The sequence below is a fragment of the Schistocerca gregaria genome, chromosome 2 (assembly GCF_023897955.1).
Source record: "Schistocerca gregaria isolate iqSchGreg1 chromosome 2, iqSchGreg1.2, whole genome shotgun sequence".
Taxonomy (NCBI): Eukaryota; Metazoa; Arthropoda; class Insecta; order Orthoptera; family Acrididae; genus Schistocerca; species Schistocerca gregaria.
Genome location: NC_064921.1, coordinates 245,827,401 through 245,845,840, shown reverse-complemented (window position 1 = coordinate 245,845,840; position 18,440 = coordinate 245,827,401). Strand labels below are relative to the sequence as shown.

The 18,440-nt window shown below is 37.5% G+C and overlaps 1 protein-coding gene across 2 annotated transcripts in view; it reads left to right on the top strand.

Moving 5' to 3' along the window:
• The window catches only part of LOC126336779 (sphingomyelin phosphodiesterase-like), a 338,554-nt gene that overhangs the window by 83,102 nt on the left and 237,012 nt on the right, over positions 1 to 18,440 (top strand). The window contains exons 4-7 of one of the 2 annotated variants that reach the window (XM_050000795.1): positions 1,328 to 1,495; positions 4,774 to 4,998; positions 7,142 to 7,314; positions 8,808 to 9,002. The exons of the other annotated variant lie outside the window; for it this stretch is intronic. Coding sequence (XP_049856752.1) covers positions 1,328 to 1,495; positions 4,774 to 4,998; positions 7,142 to 7,314; positions 8,808 to 9,002 — 761 coding nt within the window. The remainder of the gene's footprint in view (positions 1 to 1,327; positions 1,496 to 4,773; positions 4,999 to 7,141; positions 7,315 to 8,807; positions 9,003 to 18,440) is intronic. 2 annotated transcript variants of the gene reach the window in all.

Here is an 18,440-nt window from a genome sequence, read left to right as displayed (position 1 = left end):
ATTGCCATTCATCAAGTGAAACATACCAGGACTGAGATTAGTAACACAAGTAGTCATAGAACATCTTTTCCCATGAAGAATATCATTTCAGTGTTGGAGATGATGATAAGGTTGCATGTTCTGATAGTAGTGGCTCCCATTTCAGGACACACAGACAAAAGCTTACTCTTTAAGCAAACACAATATGTTTTAAGAGGAACAGTACTCTACAGTACTTTCTACATTTAGTAAATTTCATGAATGGGAAGGAGCTCTAACAACTGGTACAATGGAAAGTACCCTTTGCCATACTCTTCATAGTGGGCAACAAAAACCAGTAATTGTATAGAAGGCTGTTTATTAGCAGGTAAACAGCATTCTAGTCTTAAATGTTTTCTTTCTATTATTACTAAAGTGATTTGTTTTTATTACTAGTATTGTGATCTACAATGACATGCTGAGAAGTAATGCCTCTGAACTTTTTGTGTCACAAACTTTTTGTGTCAAGCTTCTTAAATCAGATAAGCATTATTAACATTCTAGATTTTATTCTTCATGACCTCACACTTGCAGCCATCTGCCACTAGAGGTCTCTGAGTTGTATTGTGTAACATGTTGGTTTGTAATGTAACTGTGTCGGCATGTGCGAAAGCTCCTGCTGCAATAGTGTTTTGAATTTGAAGAGTTTGAGGAGGAAGTTTAGGCCAGTTTCACCAAACAACACTCCCATTTTACAGTAGTTCATTTATTCACCTCTTTGCACAAGCAAGGCTTACATATAACTGAATGGCGGAACTGCACAAAGATAATGTTTAGCTTAGTTCAAAGACGATACTTAGATCAATACTGGTATCAACCTCATCGGTGCCACAAGTTCATCCACACATGGAGCACCCTCTCCTTCAGTGTGACAATGCTAGACCACACACAAGTGCTGCAACATCTGCAATAATCTGGCACTTAGTCCCAACTTGGCCTCATTCAATTTTCATCTGTTTTCAAAATTTAAAGAACACCTTTGAGGACTTCACATTGATAGTGATGAAGTGGTGCAAGCAGAGGTGAGGTTTTGGCTCCACCAACATCAACATAGTAAACCATTCTTGCTAACAAACTGGTCTATCCTTGGGAAAAATGAGTTTGCAACCATAGTGACTATCTTGACAAATAAGTATGTAGACATGAAGAATAGAGATGCAGGACGTTAATAATATTTGCTTTATTTAAAAAGCTTTAAGAGATTTCACATAAAGAAGTTGGAGGCATTGCTTTCAGCATGGCTTGTACACTGATAAACCATCTTCTATAATGTGGCACAACAACTTATAATATTTACTTTATTTTACAGGATACAGTGGTGTACATAGTTGATAACAAACCAACTCTGACAGCAAAGCAGATATGCAGTGTTCTTCTGCAGGACTTAGACTGTGCAGAGACTGACCCTTCATATGAATGGACAGTTGATATTGATCTGGGTGAGAAACCACAGTATGTTCCACCGTCAGATCCAGTGGTATGTTTCAGTATTCTGTACTGCATTATAAGATATACTATTCTTAACAGATCATTGGTAGAGAATGTATAACGAATATTCCAAACAGTTACAATCACATATAGTCATTCATTTCAGTTTTTCAGGACTCCCAATTTTGTTCTGAGGCCCTTTATCATGGTATAGTACTGTGAACAAAAGTAATCCACTTATTGAAATCATTGCTCAGATCTTGACTTTTTGATACACTACGTATCTCATAAGAAACATGATGGTATGGACAGCCTACAAAACATATAACTTATTCTTGGCTTTGATCTTCCATTTCCCCAGCTTTGGGAGGCCATGGTAGTTTTGAAAAGATTTTGTAGCTTTTTTCCTTCAAAAGCATATGCCAGATAACAGACTTCTTGAGTAAAGTCAAGCTTATTAATACAGGAAATAGTTTCAGATTCAGATTCTTATTTGCCATCGACCACATGCAGTGAAATAGGCATTACAATTATGTCAAGATACATAAGAAGTTACTACATTCATGAGTGTATACATTACAAATACAAATTATTTATGTTACATTAATCAATTGTGCAGTATTGGAATCATAAACTTAAACTCAATTTCTATGTTACAAGTATCCAAGAATTCTGTAAGACTGTAGTACGGATTGTCCATTAACCATTTGTCCAGTTTACTTTTAAAATTATTGAAAGGTGTATTGAGTGCAGTATGTGGTAATTTGTTAAATAATTTCAAACAGTTCACTTTGTCAGAGTTGCCTGTTTTTGTCAGCCTATGACTAGGATGTCAATACTCTCTTTGTTTCTGATGTCATGTAAGTGTATGTTCTCTCTGGTGTTAAATTTTGTTCTGTTCTCTTTAGTATATAATTAACTTTGGAATCAATGAGTATTCCAAGCAGTTTTACAGATTTTAGTTCTACCTCATTAGCCAGTCCCAACTGCAGATGCTGAGTTTTCTCTGGATTACATAGAATTTTTTTAGCTGAGAACCAGTTTAGGTTAAGGTGAGTGTCCTATTATTTCTGGGGTAGCTTTGATAATCTCGATCTGTCACACAGGATTGTCCAATGGTCCCCACCAGAAGTGAAAGTGCAGAACACAGATCCTAGCCTATAAAACGCCATGTTTTTTAGAATGAAGGTGCTCTTGGTGATAGTCACATGGATGCTGAAGTTGTGATGGTCAAAAACTGGTGAAAGATTTTGCATTTTTTGTCTCTTGCCTCTTCACAATTAGCACTGGTAGCAGCTCTACCTATCATAGGACTTGCACCTTTTGTGCAGTTCCTATGTGCTCCATGTACAGTTATTGAAGGACAGGAAATACATACCCATTAAACTTCAGTGAGGTTCCTCCAGCTTTCCTTTTCCTGAAAACCAAGTCCAGTACAGGTGTCCCTACCACAAGATACTTAGACACATCAATTCTTAGCAGTGACCTTATAGGAGGTAGGTGTGGACCACTTACAATGCCTACTGGTGATGCATAGATCCCCCCCCCCCCCCCCCCCCCCCCCAGTCACAAGACCAAAGTCAAGTAGCTTTGACTTGTCACATGGATAGCGGTACCCAGTATTCCACACTGTAAGTGGGAGTGGAGGAAAGTGAAGTAAGGGTTAAGTAATAAGTAGTTCTTCACATTGCTTCTTAATTTGTATATAAAAGGTAGAACAAGTCTGCTGCACATATAATTAATTTACCTTTGTGGCTGAAATATTTAGGTGTGTGTATGCATGTGTGTGTATGGTGGTGGGGGGGGGGGGGGGGGGTGCCCTACACTGTCTGTAACTCCAAAGTTCTAAAATTATGTGATCATGTTTGTTATTTTGTGATATTTGTGATACATTAAACTCTTCAAAGACAGTGAAGGGACTTTATACACCACAAAAAATATCACACACCACATGTTCATCATAAGCTACTGTATGAGAATAGATCACCACTCACCAACTGTGGAACAATGTGCATAGAATAGGCACACAAAAAAGATGAAAAATTATATAGCTTTTCAATAAAAGCCTTGATCTTACACACACACACACACACACACACACTAAACATGAACAGCCATCTGATGGAGGTGTACCTGTTGGTTGGGAATCAGTAATGGGATACTTATTTTTAACAAGTAGCGTTATCAACACTGGGTGATATTATGGGGACAGTATAACATGGCAGTCGCCTGCGACTGTAAACAAACAAGAACTTGGACTGTCCGAGGGGAGAGGAGCAGTGTGGGGGAATAAGCCCCACCTCCCTCTCGAATGGCTGCCACCCTATGTCCACATTCTATGCTCCCACGAAAGTAGAACTGACATAACTATCATAGGGATCACTGATTCCTTTACTCATGGTGAGAGTGTCATTTCAATCCCTTTATGAACCAGGATTAGTCTCTTCACTCACTTCAAAAAGAAAAAAAATGAGCAATTCACATTGCAAAGCAAATTGTAGTACACAAAGCATTTGGTAATGACTACAGTGCAATTGCTGGCTGCAGGTGCAGTCGTAGTTTAGGCCACACTCCTACCAGTATCTTATCCAACCATAGTCCAAAACACTCCCCAACTAAGGTTGCCATGATACAGTGTCTGTATAATAACTGTTTTTAGTTTTTGCAGAATTAACCTGTCAGTTTTTGACAAAATAGAATACGATATGTACAGTTAAAAAAATACTGCAGTTCTTTAATGAAAGATTCATAAAAAAAAAAAACAGAGTAATCAATCAGATTAGAGTACAGTATTTACATGAGGACATAGCACTACATACAAAATATACAAGGGTCTTAATAGCAGACAAGTCCAGAGAACATTGTTGTCTTTCAGAGTCCTTTGTTGTGGCCAACAAACACACATTTTGTGTGCTATTATCTCTCTCTCTAACTATCTATCTATCTGTTTGTTTCTCTGTCTATTCATCTATCCTTTGTGTGTGTGTGTGTGTGTGTGTGTGTGTGTGTGTGTGTGTGTGTGTGTGTGTGTGTGTGTGTGTGTGTAAGATGAAGGCTTTTATTGAAAAGCTATATAATTTTTCATCTTTTTTGTGTGCCTATTCTATGCACATTGTTCCCCAGTTGGTGAGTGGCGATTAATTCTCATACAGATATTTTTTTCTGCCCTAGACTTAGAGTAGTGTTTTACCTTTAAATGTGCATGTTTGTCATTTGCATTCATCTTAATTTCTTAAAATCAATACATAATGTTTTAAATTTACAAACATTGCTTAATTTACTGTGGTGCAACTTATCAGTCCTATCCAAACAACATGCATTTTGCAGGAGGGTGAAGTCTTCACAGTGCTCCATATATCAGATACTCATCATGATCCAATGTACTTACCTGGTGGCACGGCAGTATGTGATGAGCCGGTATGTTGCCGTAGTGATCAGGGCCAGGCAACAGATGCAGCATCTATTGCTGGTTACTGGGGTGACTACAGGGGCTGTGATATTCCCTGGCACAGCCTGGTGTCTGCACTTAAAAATGCTGTCACACAGAATCCTGTGAGTATATTTTGTCTTTTTTTCATAATTTGAGAATGAAAATGTGCAGAGATAGAAAGAAGATTCCTATACACTGAATAAAAACAGACAACACCAAGCAATAGGTAACATAAATATTAATAACAACAATGGAAATCTTGGGCAGAATAATACATAAAATAAAGGAAATGACACCATTCACCTATAGCTTACTGATATGTGGCACATAGGAACACACAAGAAAACAGGATTCACATGTGTGTAATTTTGCTAGAGGAAGAACAAGAAAAAGAAGATCTTAAAAGCTAGTGTCAATACTGTTTTATGTTGCATATTTCTGTTCACTACACATCACCCTTATTTTACTTATAAAAGTTAATGATTATTAAGTTCACTAAGTATCAAAACACCAATACTTCACTGAGGTATATACAGAAAAGGAAACAAACTCTACTGTACCATTTTCTATTCGGTAGTAAATGAAAGCATTCATTATTGGTATATTTTATGTTAGAGACCTGTTTCTTTTTCTACAGATTATTTGTTGCTGATTTCTGAATCCACCTGCAATGTATGTGATGTTTCCTGTTAAGTTATGATTACCCATTAAAATATAAATAAAAAAAGTGATAGATAAAAGATATTTGAAATGTGACCAGCTATAAGATCACCTCATGTATTAAGTCCATAGTGATTACAATTGCAAATGAGGTTGAATCAAACTAGGCAGTTTATTCTATTTCATATTGTTGCTATCATGAGATCTCTCACACGAGCCCAGAAATATGTAAGTTCTCAGACAAATTTACATTCCTTTTGAAATGAACACAGATATGCTTCCAATGCTTTATTTGTACAGGAAATGGTGTGAGGATAATATTGCTTACAATTACATTCATATGCCATTGAGAAAGGCAACAAATGAGCTCTAAGAAAATGAAAGAATACTGATTGGCTTACTAATTGCAATATTGTACTGTGCAGCTTTTACCATTTATAAATTACAAGAGTGAACAACCACCAGCAAACTACATAAATAATACTCCTAAATACCATGTGGCAGCAGACATCAATAAGCTTTTGGAACCAGAAATCATTTAAGTCAACTAAATGGAGGTTCTCACTGTAACACGAAGTACTGTTCAGGAATTATATTGGAATGTTACGGAGGGTACGAAGTGAGGCAAATCTTAAAGAGACTGTATGAGAGTAGAAGCCTCAATGAAATGACAACAAATGACTTCCAAGAACACTAGTTAACACGCTCAGATTCTTTACATCTAGGAATTCAGTCACAGTAAAGTCCAAGAACATTAATAAAATATATGAAGCATATTTAAACAATTGAAACTCCAGGTTGTTAAGAAACAAAGTGGTCTACCAGAACAAAAATTAGGCGACTGGGACAGAAGCAAGTACAATGAGAAATATAATGGCCAACCAATATCAATACTTTGGAACTAGTGGCTCCTTTATGAGGAACTAATATTACAAGATAGAGTGTATGCAGCTAGTTATTGTGTAAATCTCATTTCACTTTCTTCCACTCCTGTTACACTGCAGCATATTGCTATTGGAAAATTCCAAGAGATCTATGTTTATTTTCACATGGCAGAAGGCAGCTAGATATATATTAGGATTAGCACCCAGAAATTCCTGCAGGAATCAGTTTTAATTTTATAACATAATGACAGCACCTAGTAAAAAACCTCTTTGTAATTTTATGGAAGCAATTTATTTTCAGTGTCATCAAAGGATATTTTTATTAGATAACTTGTATAGAAAATCCAGAAAGGTCAATTAATGTTTGGTTTCTAATTCACAAGAGCATTACTCAGCAGCTTGTCTGTTAATGCCACAGTGAGGGATTATGTTGTCATCCTTCTCTGAGTTCATCCTGCAGTTGATGTAATATTTAAATGCCAGTTTTTCTCCCTTTGTTAAACAGTAAAATTCACTCTTCTATCAAAATGCAAACAGTGACAAAGAATACATACTACAATGGTAAGTTGTTAAAAACTACATGTGCTGATAAAATCTACCACTGTCCCACTGCCTTGAAAATAAAAGAAACCTATGTGATAGTAACAACAAGATATCTCATGAAATTAATTTACATATGACAGTTTTTGCAGTGCAAGTTCTAATGGTCTTTATTCCACAGGACATCAATTATGTTTACTTTACTGGTGATGTCATTGACCATGGAGTGTGGCAGACAAGTATAGAAAGGAATAATGAGTCATTCCAGCTTTTTTTCCCAACACTAAAGCAGGCATTTGGTGATGCCCCTGTTTTTTCAGCATTGGGCAACCATGAACCACATCCTGTCAACCAGTAAGTCCACTTTCCAGAATATCAGACAGATTGCTAATTTTAGCTTTGTAAAGATATTTTCAAAAGTATAGCCACTTTCTCTAATCTACTAAGGCAAGAAAAAAAACTTTCATTGGAACTAAATTTTACAGTATATTCAATAGAAGCTTAAAATCTATATCATTGTAAATAAAAAGAATTTGGAAGCAGATTAATACCCTATGAGAGCACTCTGAATGTTTGGGAGACAACATAAGGATATTCATATTTGTCATTTTATCAGCAGAGAGCAGCAGTGAGCACATCACTTATAACAATTAAGTTTATTGCTGTCAAATGCTCTTGTTAATTCTTTAATGGCTGAGGTGGTTTCAACTGCTAAGTCATTTTCAGCAGCTTTTAGATACCTCTTGGCTGATGGCAGTGTCAGAACATATGAGCTTCCTGCTTGGAGCTTGCTGCTAATTCCTTGAACAGGTATTTACCACATTGACAGAGAGCAACAACATGTACATTACCTTTAACAATAAGATTTCAACTACAAGTCTTACAAAAGTGGTGACTCCTCTCATGTTTTGATGCAGCCACCAACCAAAATATATCTATGAGCTAATGAAAGTAACTTATCGTGCAAACCCGGTTTATCCATTAAATATTTTACATGAGCATTGAACTGCAATAAACTTTATTGCTAACATGGGGATGTAGTTCTATGTGATAGATTATCACAGAATGACCATACTGCAGATATTGTATTGCAATGTATATGCATACATTTTACACCTCTCGCAAGCTGACAACACCCTCTCCTGCAAGTTAAGTTACTTTATGTGTATTCTGTGTTCCTATTACCCAAGGGGCTGTTACCATATTTTTTCCATTTCTGTAGGTTTGATACTATATATGAACATCTAACAGTGATTACGTAAACAACAGTCAAAGTACAATGTTGTTAGTGCTTCTGGTCAATAACCCATCATCAGCCACTATTTAAAGCAGCAGCAACCAAATAGTATCAGTCACAACCTGAGCACAGGTCTAACATTTGGTATTACCTTGAAGCATCTGTTGCTGTCACCTTAAATCTGTCTGACAATTGTCAGCGAACAAAAAGTGCTAATACCATTAATCTTATATTTCTTGAGGCTTTTGTGACAGGCTAGTTGTAGAAATGGTTCTCAGTCAAGACAGCAGATGTCATTGTAAAATCCTCACAATATTTCATCAGCACAACTGACAGACATCTTCAGGTTTGTGACACCTGAACATGCTGGTCAATTCTGCCAGAGGAGTATTGTGAGTGTTTCACAGCAAAACACAACATTTCAGCTAAGAATGTTTCTACAACATTAACATTAAATAAATGTGATCAAGACTGTCTTTCTTACAATCAAGAAATTGTGTTATGTCTGAACAGACATTATGTCTGAATTATTGATTAATAATGAGTAAATTCCTATACCTGATTATATGTTATTTGCACATATTCTTTTTGTCCATAATTTTTAAAACAGATACGCACCTGATGATGTAACAGACGATACTGTATCCTCCAAATGGCTTTATGAAACAATGGCAAGTCTGTGGCAGACATGGCTACCAGCTGATATAGTACCAACTGTTATGAAGGGGGGATATTATACAACCCTTCTGAGACCAGGTCTTCGGATCATATCTCTCAACAACAATGTGTGCTTTAAGTACAACTGGTGAGCAAATTTAATTTTACATTACTGCCAACATATTTTTTCTTCAGTAAAACTCCTCATATGGTCCTGGTGCCTACCCATTATCAACTGTACCATGGAAAGTCATGATGGAATGTTACAATATTATGAAAATGATGGCTGCTACTCACCGTGTAGCAGAGATGCTGGGTCACAGATATTCCCAACAGAAATACTGTCCGAAAATGAGCTTTTGGTCAACAAGGCCTTCATCAGAATAGAACATACACAGTCACACACTCACGCAGATACAACTCTCACAAACACGACCACAGCATGTGGCTGCTGAGACCACACTGCAAGCAGCTTTGCATGATAGGAGACACAACTGGGTGGTGGGGGTAAGGAGGAGACTTGGGCAGGGAGGGGGAAAGATGGCAGGGTAGGAGTGGGGGATGGTAAAGTGCTGATTGTGGGAGCATACAGGGACACAGTGGAGAGAGGGTAGGGCTGCTAGGTGCAGTTGGGTGGCTAGACGGTGGTGGTGGTGGTGGGGTTAGTGGTAAAGGAGAGTGGTAAAAATATTGTGGGTGCATTGGTGGAATAGAGGGCTGTGTAGTGCTGGAATGGGAACATGGAAGGGGCTAGACAGTAAGGACAAAAACTAACAAAGTTTGAGGCCAGGAGGGTTATGGAAACAGGATATGTTACAGGGAGAGTTCCCACGTGCGCAATTAAGAAAAGGTGGTGTTGGTGTGAATTCTGAATTGAGTAGGTGGGAACACTTCCTGCAATATATTCTACATTCTCTTAATCCTCTTGGCCTCAACTTTCATTGGGCTTTGTCCTTACCCTCTATCCTCTTCCCTGTTCTCATTCTAGTACTACACAGTCCTCTATTCCAACAATGCAGCCACACTCTTTTATCTCTCTCGTTTTCCACTGACCCCCTCCACCTCGGTCCCTGTCTAAACTCCCAACTGCACCTAGCTGCCCTACCCTCTCTTCACCTTTTCCTATATGCTCCCACAAGCAGCACTTTACCATCTCCCACCCCATCCTACTATCCCTCTCCCACTTCGCCCCAGCCGCCACCTTACCCCCACCACCCAGCTGCATCTCCCATCATGTGCAGCTGCTTGCAATGCGGCCTCAGAAACTAGAGACTGCAGTCATGTGTGTGTGAACTGCATTTGCACAAGTTTATGTTTGTGTGTGTGTGTGGGGGGGGGGGGGGGGGGGGGGAGGTTGTGTACATTCTACCTATGACAAAGACCTTGTTGGCTTAAAGTTTATGTTCTGACATTCTTTTTGTTGTGCCCATCTGCTACTCAGCATCTCCAGTGTACAGTGAGCAGCAACTATCCTTTTCATAAACTGTTATCAATTGTTTTAATTTGTGAGAAATTGCTTAGGTGAAGTTTAATAATCTGTTGTAGTTACCTATTACTTTAGAAAATGCCTAACTATTAAATCATCATTTTAACTTAGCTGTTTAGAAATCTGATGAGAAAAATTACCAGTAATACAAAAATAAAATACACATGAATATAAAATTGATGTAAAATATTAAAAGTAAATTAACTTTAAATACGCACTGTTAAAAGTTTCGATTTCACAGTTCAGTACAATTGCCTCAATTTTACACATATCTCAACCAAACGGCAACTGTTTCTTATCTGAGTCAATGTTACAGTTCATGACTGTTTCTTTCTTGTAATGAATCAATATGGAAACATCTTTCATATAATATTCTGTCTGTTGATAAATTGGCAAAGGATAAATTGTGCTTTCACCACAAGCACTGCCAAAATCATTAGCATTATTTATACAATTTTAGTTACTTTAGAGGAGTCTACTCTTTTAGAAGCCAATACAAAAGATGAAGAAAATGCAGGTATAAATGCAAGATCCAATTTTCACTGCATTACCTTCTGGGTTTGTTAAAATTGCACATTATCTTCAATGCAGAACACTAAAATATTCTTTATGGGGGTGATTCATATAGGTCAGTGGGTCAGGCATGCCCTACACATCACAGACTGCTATCCCCAGGTAGCTGACACTGTGTGGTGTGCGCTCCAGGAGACCCATAAGTATAAGTGTAAGGACCAAAAGAGTGCCACCCCTCTCCCTCCAGGTGTGGATGTTAAAATACTAGTAGCAGTGAAGCTCATATAATACAAGGTACAGAAAGTTTGTTGAAACCTTAAACTGGAAGCAGTAGGATTTTTGGGGAAAATTTTAAGCATTTATCGAAAGGATAGCTAATGGGTAATGGAGGTGGTGTATTTGTTGCAATGGACAAGAAACTCAAATCCATCAAAATAGAAATTGAAGCTTTATATGAGATTGTTGGGACAAGACTCAGTATTGGGGGTGGGCATAAAATGTTATTTGATCCTTCTATCCCCCATCCAATTCACCTCCTGATATAACCCAAAACTTTAGGAAAATCTAAGTTTGCTGAGTTCTCCAACCACACTGTAATCATTTGTGGAGACTTTAATCATCCAACAATCAACTGGTAAAATCACAGTTTTCTTAGTGGTGGGCATGACAAGACATCCTATGTAACACTACTAATTGTCTTCCCTGAAAACTACCTAGAACAGATGGCTTAAGTCCCGACTCATGATGGAAATATATTAGATATAATGGCAACAAGCAGACCTGATTTATTTAGGATGTCCACATAGTGACAATAAGGTGGTTGTGGAAACAATGATTATCAAAGCACACAGGGCAACTAAAAGAAGAAGAATGATATATATCTTCAGTAAACTGGATAACAAAGCAGTAATATCATATCTCAATGAGGAACTTGAAATATTTTGCACAGAACAGGACCATGTAGAGGAACTGTGGCTCAAGTTCAAAGAATAGTTGACCATGGAATGGATAAATATGCACCCAGTAGAACTATTCATAATGGGAGGAACCCTCCATGATATACAGTCACTGTAAAGAAACTTCTAAGGAAACAGAGGTTACGGTATAATAGATGTAAAACCAAGTATAGGGCTAGATATTCAGAGATTTTGAATGAAATGTGTTTAGCTGTCAAGAGAGCAACACATGATGGCTTCAGTGACTACCATAGCAGAATATTGTCAAATGATCTTTCACAAAACCCAAAGAAATTCTGGTTTTATCTAAAGACAGACAGTGGTACCGAAGTTAGTGTCCAGTTAGTCGCAAATGAGACGTGAACTGAAACTGAGAGTGGCAAAGCAAAAGCTGAAATTCTGCCTTTTTTAACTTTTCCTTTACAAATGAAAACCCAGGAGAACAGTCCAAAATTAATCCTTGTACCGCCGGAGACATGAGTGAAATAAGTGTAAGTATCAATGGGGTTGAGAATCAGCTGAAAACCTTAAAACTGAACAATGTTCCAGGGCCCAAAGGAATCCCTATCAGATTCAATACTGAATTGTGGTTGAGTCAGGCCCTCTTCTAAATATAATCTATTACAGATCATTTGAGCTGAAAACTGTGTGCACTAGTCGAATGAAAGCACAGGTCACACCCATTTACAAGAAGGCTAGTAAAAGCAATCCATAAAGCTACCATCTAACATCTTTGACATCAAATTAGTGTGGGATCTTAGAACATATTCTGAGCTGCAGCAATGAGGTATTTCAAACGGAATGATCTCCTCTATGCCAACCAGTTCGGATTCCAAAAACATCTGCCATGCGAAACCCAACTCATTCTTTTCTCACAACATACTGAAAGCTTTGGATCAAGGTAGATTAGATTAGATTAGATTAGATTAATACTTGTTCCATAGATCATGAATACGACACTTCGTAATGATGTGGAACGTGGTAGTCAGGTGGATGTAGTATTTCTTAATTTTCAAAAAGCATTTGACTCAATACCACATCTATCCTTATTGTCAAAATTACAGTCACATTAGACATCACCTGAAATGTGCAACTGGATTGAGGATTTTTTGATAGGAAGGATGCAGCATTATCTTGGATGAAGAGTCGTCATCAGATGTAGAAGTAATTTCAGGTGTTCCCCAGGGGAGTGTGTTTAGACACTTGCTATTCATATTGTACAAAGGGTGTTCAAGAAGTTTTGCACAGTCATCTCTATTTTTTTTATTTTTTGCAGGAGGAAAGTAAAATTAATTTGTGAACATACTTGGAGCTTACTCAATGTAACCTCCATCAGCTGTGACACATCTGACCCAATGTTATTTCCATGATCTAAATGCACTTTGGTAAAATTCTGAGGATTGATTTTTACACCATCAATTGACAAAGGAAATAAGGTCTTTCTCATTATCAAATATTTTATCACATAGGTGGGTCTTCAGACGGCCAAAAAGGTAAAAATCAGATGGAGCCAAGTCAGGACTGTAGGGAGGATGGGTAACAATCTTCCAACCCATTTTCCTGATTTTCTCTATTTCATAAGGGCTGTATGGGATTTGGCGTTGTCATGGTATAGTCAGGGGTGATTCTAGAAGTTGGTCAAGGAGGGGGGGGGGCTAATGGTGGGGGAGGGGTTTTGGGGGAATGAAATATTGCTTAACAAAAGGAGAGTTGGGGTCTTCTACTGACAAATTGGTAAAATTTGGTGTTGCTTAAAGTAGTTTTTGGTAACTGTTTTGGAGTTCAGGGTAAAAACGTGTCTACAGAATGTGTATGCCAGGGAAAATAATATGATTCGACCCAGATGTCTGGTGATTTCAAAGTTTTTGTCTGGGCTCAGCAATTTAAGTGTTGGTAGGCATACCCAGCATATTTAGCTTTCTTGATGTAAGTGTTACAAGCACATTAATATACATACAGTGTATACTAATAAATAATAAGACACCCATTTCACGTTAAATGATATTTATTGGTTTAGATACTAAGCAATTTGCTGTTCTTATTCTTTTGTTAAAATGTGTTTGACATACATTGCAACCTATATCGTTACATAATTATTAAAAAAATGACTGATTCTGTTGAAGTAATATATTCACTGATTTCTGAAGTCATTTTATCTAGTGTAATATGATACTCTATTGGGGGGGGGCGGAAGGGGGGAGGGTTTATAGCCCCCATAGCCATCCCCCCCCCCTCCCCCTTGCTGCCACCACTGGGTGTAGTCTGATGAGCTGACCCTGAAGTTGTGGTATGTTGGTCTTGATGGCATGTCTCAGCTTGTCCAATGACAAACAGTAACGGTCCCAATTAATTGTGGAACCAGTTTCCAAAAAGTCAATAAAAATGACACCACACTGATCCCAGAAGAAGGAGGCCATTGCCTTTCAGCCTGCTGCTAGTGAAAGTCTTGGTTTCTTCTTCCGAAAGGAACCCAGATGATGCCAATCCATGGATTGGGTTTTGCTCTCAAGTTTGGTCTAAAACAACCATGTTTCATCCTAGGTAATGACACCACAAAACACTGTTTCCCCTCTTAAGTAGAGGTCTTCATGAGACCCTCGCACACATTCTTCCTCACCATTTTCATTTTGCTTATCAGTAATCTTGGCACCCAATGTACACAGATTTTTCTGTACCGTAGTGAGTGTACCAGTGATACCACACTACCCAATGACAAATGAATCGTTTCAGCAAGCTGTCACGTCATCACACATCTGTCATTTTGGATGATTTGATCGATGGTCTCCTTATCATCACTCACTGCCGTCGATGGCCTGTCACATTGTGGATTGTCCAGTAGACAAAAAGCACCTTCTTTCAACCTTTGCATCTGCTGCGAACCATTATGTTCCCCCCATAAACAGGGAGCAACTTCTTGTGAATCGATGTGAGAGAGTCATCACTGATCTTGAAGAGGAACTCCATCAACGACTATTGCTGCAACCTGACATCTCCTTCACAACCCATTATGGCTCACCTGTAAATAAAAGAAAATACTTTAACTTATAGCTAAATGTTCCAAGCATGTTCACAAAAAAAATTTATTTACTAATGCAAAAAATAAAAAAAGTAGAGACAATTGTGCAAAACTTTTTGAATGCCATAGGCATATTAATGACCTTGTGGACAGTATTGATAGTAATCTCAGATTTGTTGCAGATGACACAATTATCTGTAGTGAAGTACTGTCTGAAAGAAACTGTGTATATATTTGGTTTGACCTTGATAAGATTTTAAAGTTGTGAAAAGATTGCCAACTTGCTTGAAATGATCAGAAATGTAAAATTGTGCACTTCACAAAACAAAACAAAAATGTAGTATCCTATGACTATAATATCAATGAATCAAATACATGGGTATAACACCTTGTACGGATTATGAAATGTTCAGACAGGCTAAGTCAGGGGTAAGACAAGTAGTAGACTTCAGTTTATTGGCTAAATACTGGGAAAATGCAATCAGTCTGCAAAGGAGATTGCTTACAAATAATTTGTGTGGCCCAGTCTGGAATATTGCTCAAAGAATCAAATTGAGGAGCATATCTCCTAGGTCATGGATAAAAATCAAGCTGTAAGTTTAAGTAGATGCAATCAACAATACAACATAAGAATCAGCTTAATTTTTCAAGGAATTGAAGGAACTCCTTGACAGAATAAAAGGAGTGACCCAAGAGGAAGCTCTTCAGTTTCGATTTGAAAGTGTGTGGATTACTGCTAAGATTTTTGAATTCTTGTGGTAGCTTATAAAAAATGGATGTAGCAGTATACTGCACACCTTTCTGCACAAGAGTTAAGGAAGTCCAATCCAAATGCAGGTTTGATTTCTGCAAAGGATTAACTGAGTGAAAGCTGCTTATTCTTGGAAATAAGCTGACAAATGAACAGGGTTGATAAGAGATTCATGAACTTACACCACTTATTGCCTGAACTGCCCATTTCTGAGGCAAAAACATCCTTTTAGAATGGGAAGAGCTACCCCAAAATATAATACCATATGATATAAGTGAATGAAAATAAGCAATGTAGATTAATTTTCATGTTGAATGATCATTTACTTCAGATACCATTCAAATACTAAAAATGGCAGCATTAAGTTTTTGAACAAGATCCTGAATGTGGGCTTTTCATGACAGTTTACTATCTATCTGAACACATAGAAATTAGAACTGTTCAGTTTCACTAATCATAACCCCATTTTATGAAATTAAAATGTTTAGCTTCATTGAATTGTGTGTTAGAAACTGTACAAACTGAGTCTTATTGTGATTTAGCATTAGTTTATTTTCTACAAGCCAATGTTGCACACAACATCCTTTACTACCAAGCTAGTGTCCTCAGGAAACAGAAATATTATAGTTACCTGTTATACTAGACAGCATATCATTTATATAAATAAGGAACAGGAGTGGCCCTAACACAGATGCCTGGGGAACCCCCCAATTGACCGTACCCCACTCAGACCCCACATCACAGCCATTCTTATCACTGTGAATAATGACCTTTTGGTGTTTGTTGCTAAAGTAAGAGGTGAACCAATTGTGAGCTACTCCCTATATTCTGTAGTGGTTCAACTTCTGGAGGAATGTTTTGTGATCAACACAATCAAATGATTTAGTTAAATCAAAAAGTACGCCTAGCATTTGAAACCTTTTGTTTAACCCATCCAGTATCTCATAGTGAAAAGAGAATATAGCACTTTCAGTTGTTAAATGACTTTTAAAGCCAAACTGTACAATTGACAGCAAATTGTGCAATATAAAATGATCAGTTATATTGAACATATACAGAGGATAGCAGCACAAATTGCCAGAGGTTTGATAGACCCATGGGAGAGTGTCACAGAGATGCTGAATAAACTGTACTCACACACACTTGAAGATAGAGGTGAACTAACCTGTGAAAGACTACTTAGAAGTTTTATAGAGGAAGCATGAAATTATGATTCTATGAACACACCATAACCACCTGCTTATTGATTAGATTAGATTAATTGTAGTACACACAGAGGCCTTTAAACAGTCATTCTTCCCACACTCAGTACATGAAAGGAATAGGAAGAAACCCTAACAACTGGTAAGGTGGAACATAACCTAGGAACATAACCTGTGCCATGCACTTTACGGTGGTTTGCAGAGAGAGAGAGAGAGAGAGAGAGAGAGAGAGAGAGAGAGAGAGAGAGAGAGAGAGAGTGTGTGTGTGTGTGTGTATGGGACAGGGGGTTGGTTTGAAATGTAAAAATACAAAAATCAGACTCATTAAAATTAAAAATATCTTCTTATATGGTGCTCTCTCAGGGGTTTTTTCCAGCATCAACTGTATCGGAGAGACATCAAGATGTATTTGATTATGGTGCATCATCCAGGTAATATCCCTGAATAAGTCCCTGCAAATGAGATTTAATTTTTGTTGCATTACCAATGCCAAGGACCCATACCAAGAAGAGAAGGGAGACACAGAGTTGTAAACAGTTCATGCACATACACACAAACTATAATATGAGAATATTCATTTGATAGCCAAAACAAAGATTGAGATTAATTTAAGGAAAACATGTGGAAGGGTGGCCCAACTTGATACATTTTTTTACCATTCCCAAACAAATATTTTTATTTAAGAACAATTCTATCACAAGCCAGCTAACAGTTACCAAGTTTCTTGCCAAATTCATACAAATAGTTAAAGTTTTTTAATTAATATCATAATATCTAAGGACATTTGCATTATACATGAAATTATAAATCGTACAGTACTCGAAGAACATGTCAGGTATACAATACAATGGTGGTCTGATGACAAACACCTAATTGATTAAATAAACCTATGGTAGCACTCTGTCTGTGTGACAAGCATTACAACTGTGGGCTAATCCCACAACAGGACTTGAATATAAGTTCAACAAACATTAAATGAAAAACACGAAAATGCATACATTTCCACTGCAACAGTAAGCTCCAGGCCTACTCCAAGACAAGAAACTAGACACAAGTACACAAAATATTGGTATCCAAAGTCCATTAGCCATCTCACCATTAGGAGGTACACATTGAAATATGCTCACTATTTTTTATATACTTGAATTTAGCATATTTCGTGACAGTACTCACTTTTCCATCGATGTTTATAAGATGATATTCGACTTTTTTGTGTTGGCTTTAGTCGTCTAGTGAAAGTATGATTCCATAATGTTGTTTCGTCGGCTGCAGAAATGTCCTGGTTCAATGCGTTTGCCTCATTTTTGGTGCTTCAAATACCATTTTTCCGAATGTGCTTCCTTTTTTATGTTTATATAAAAAAAGTAGTAGAATAATTCATTTCTTCTGGTCACTTGCAAATTATTATAACAGGGACCTGTACATCGTTCCACCATCACACACCGAGTGTTCACTGCTGACTGACTACGATCAAAGATGACTCCAATGTCAAAGACATTTCACACAACACACAAGCTTCCACTTGTAACCAGTCTCTTTGATATTATTCGTCACATCTACTAATATTAATCAATATGCTGTCACTGTCAAACATACTCTCCTGGAAATTGAAATAAGAACACCGTGAATTCATTGTCCCAGGAAGGGGAAACTTTATTGACA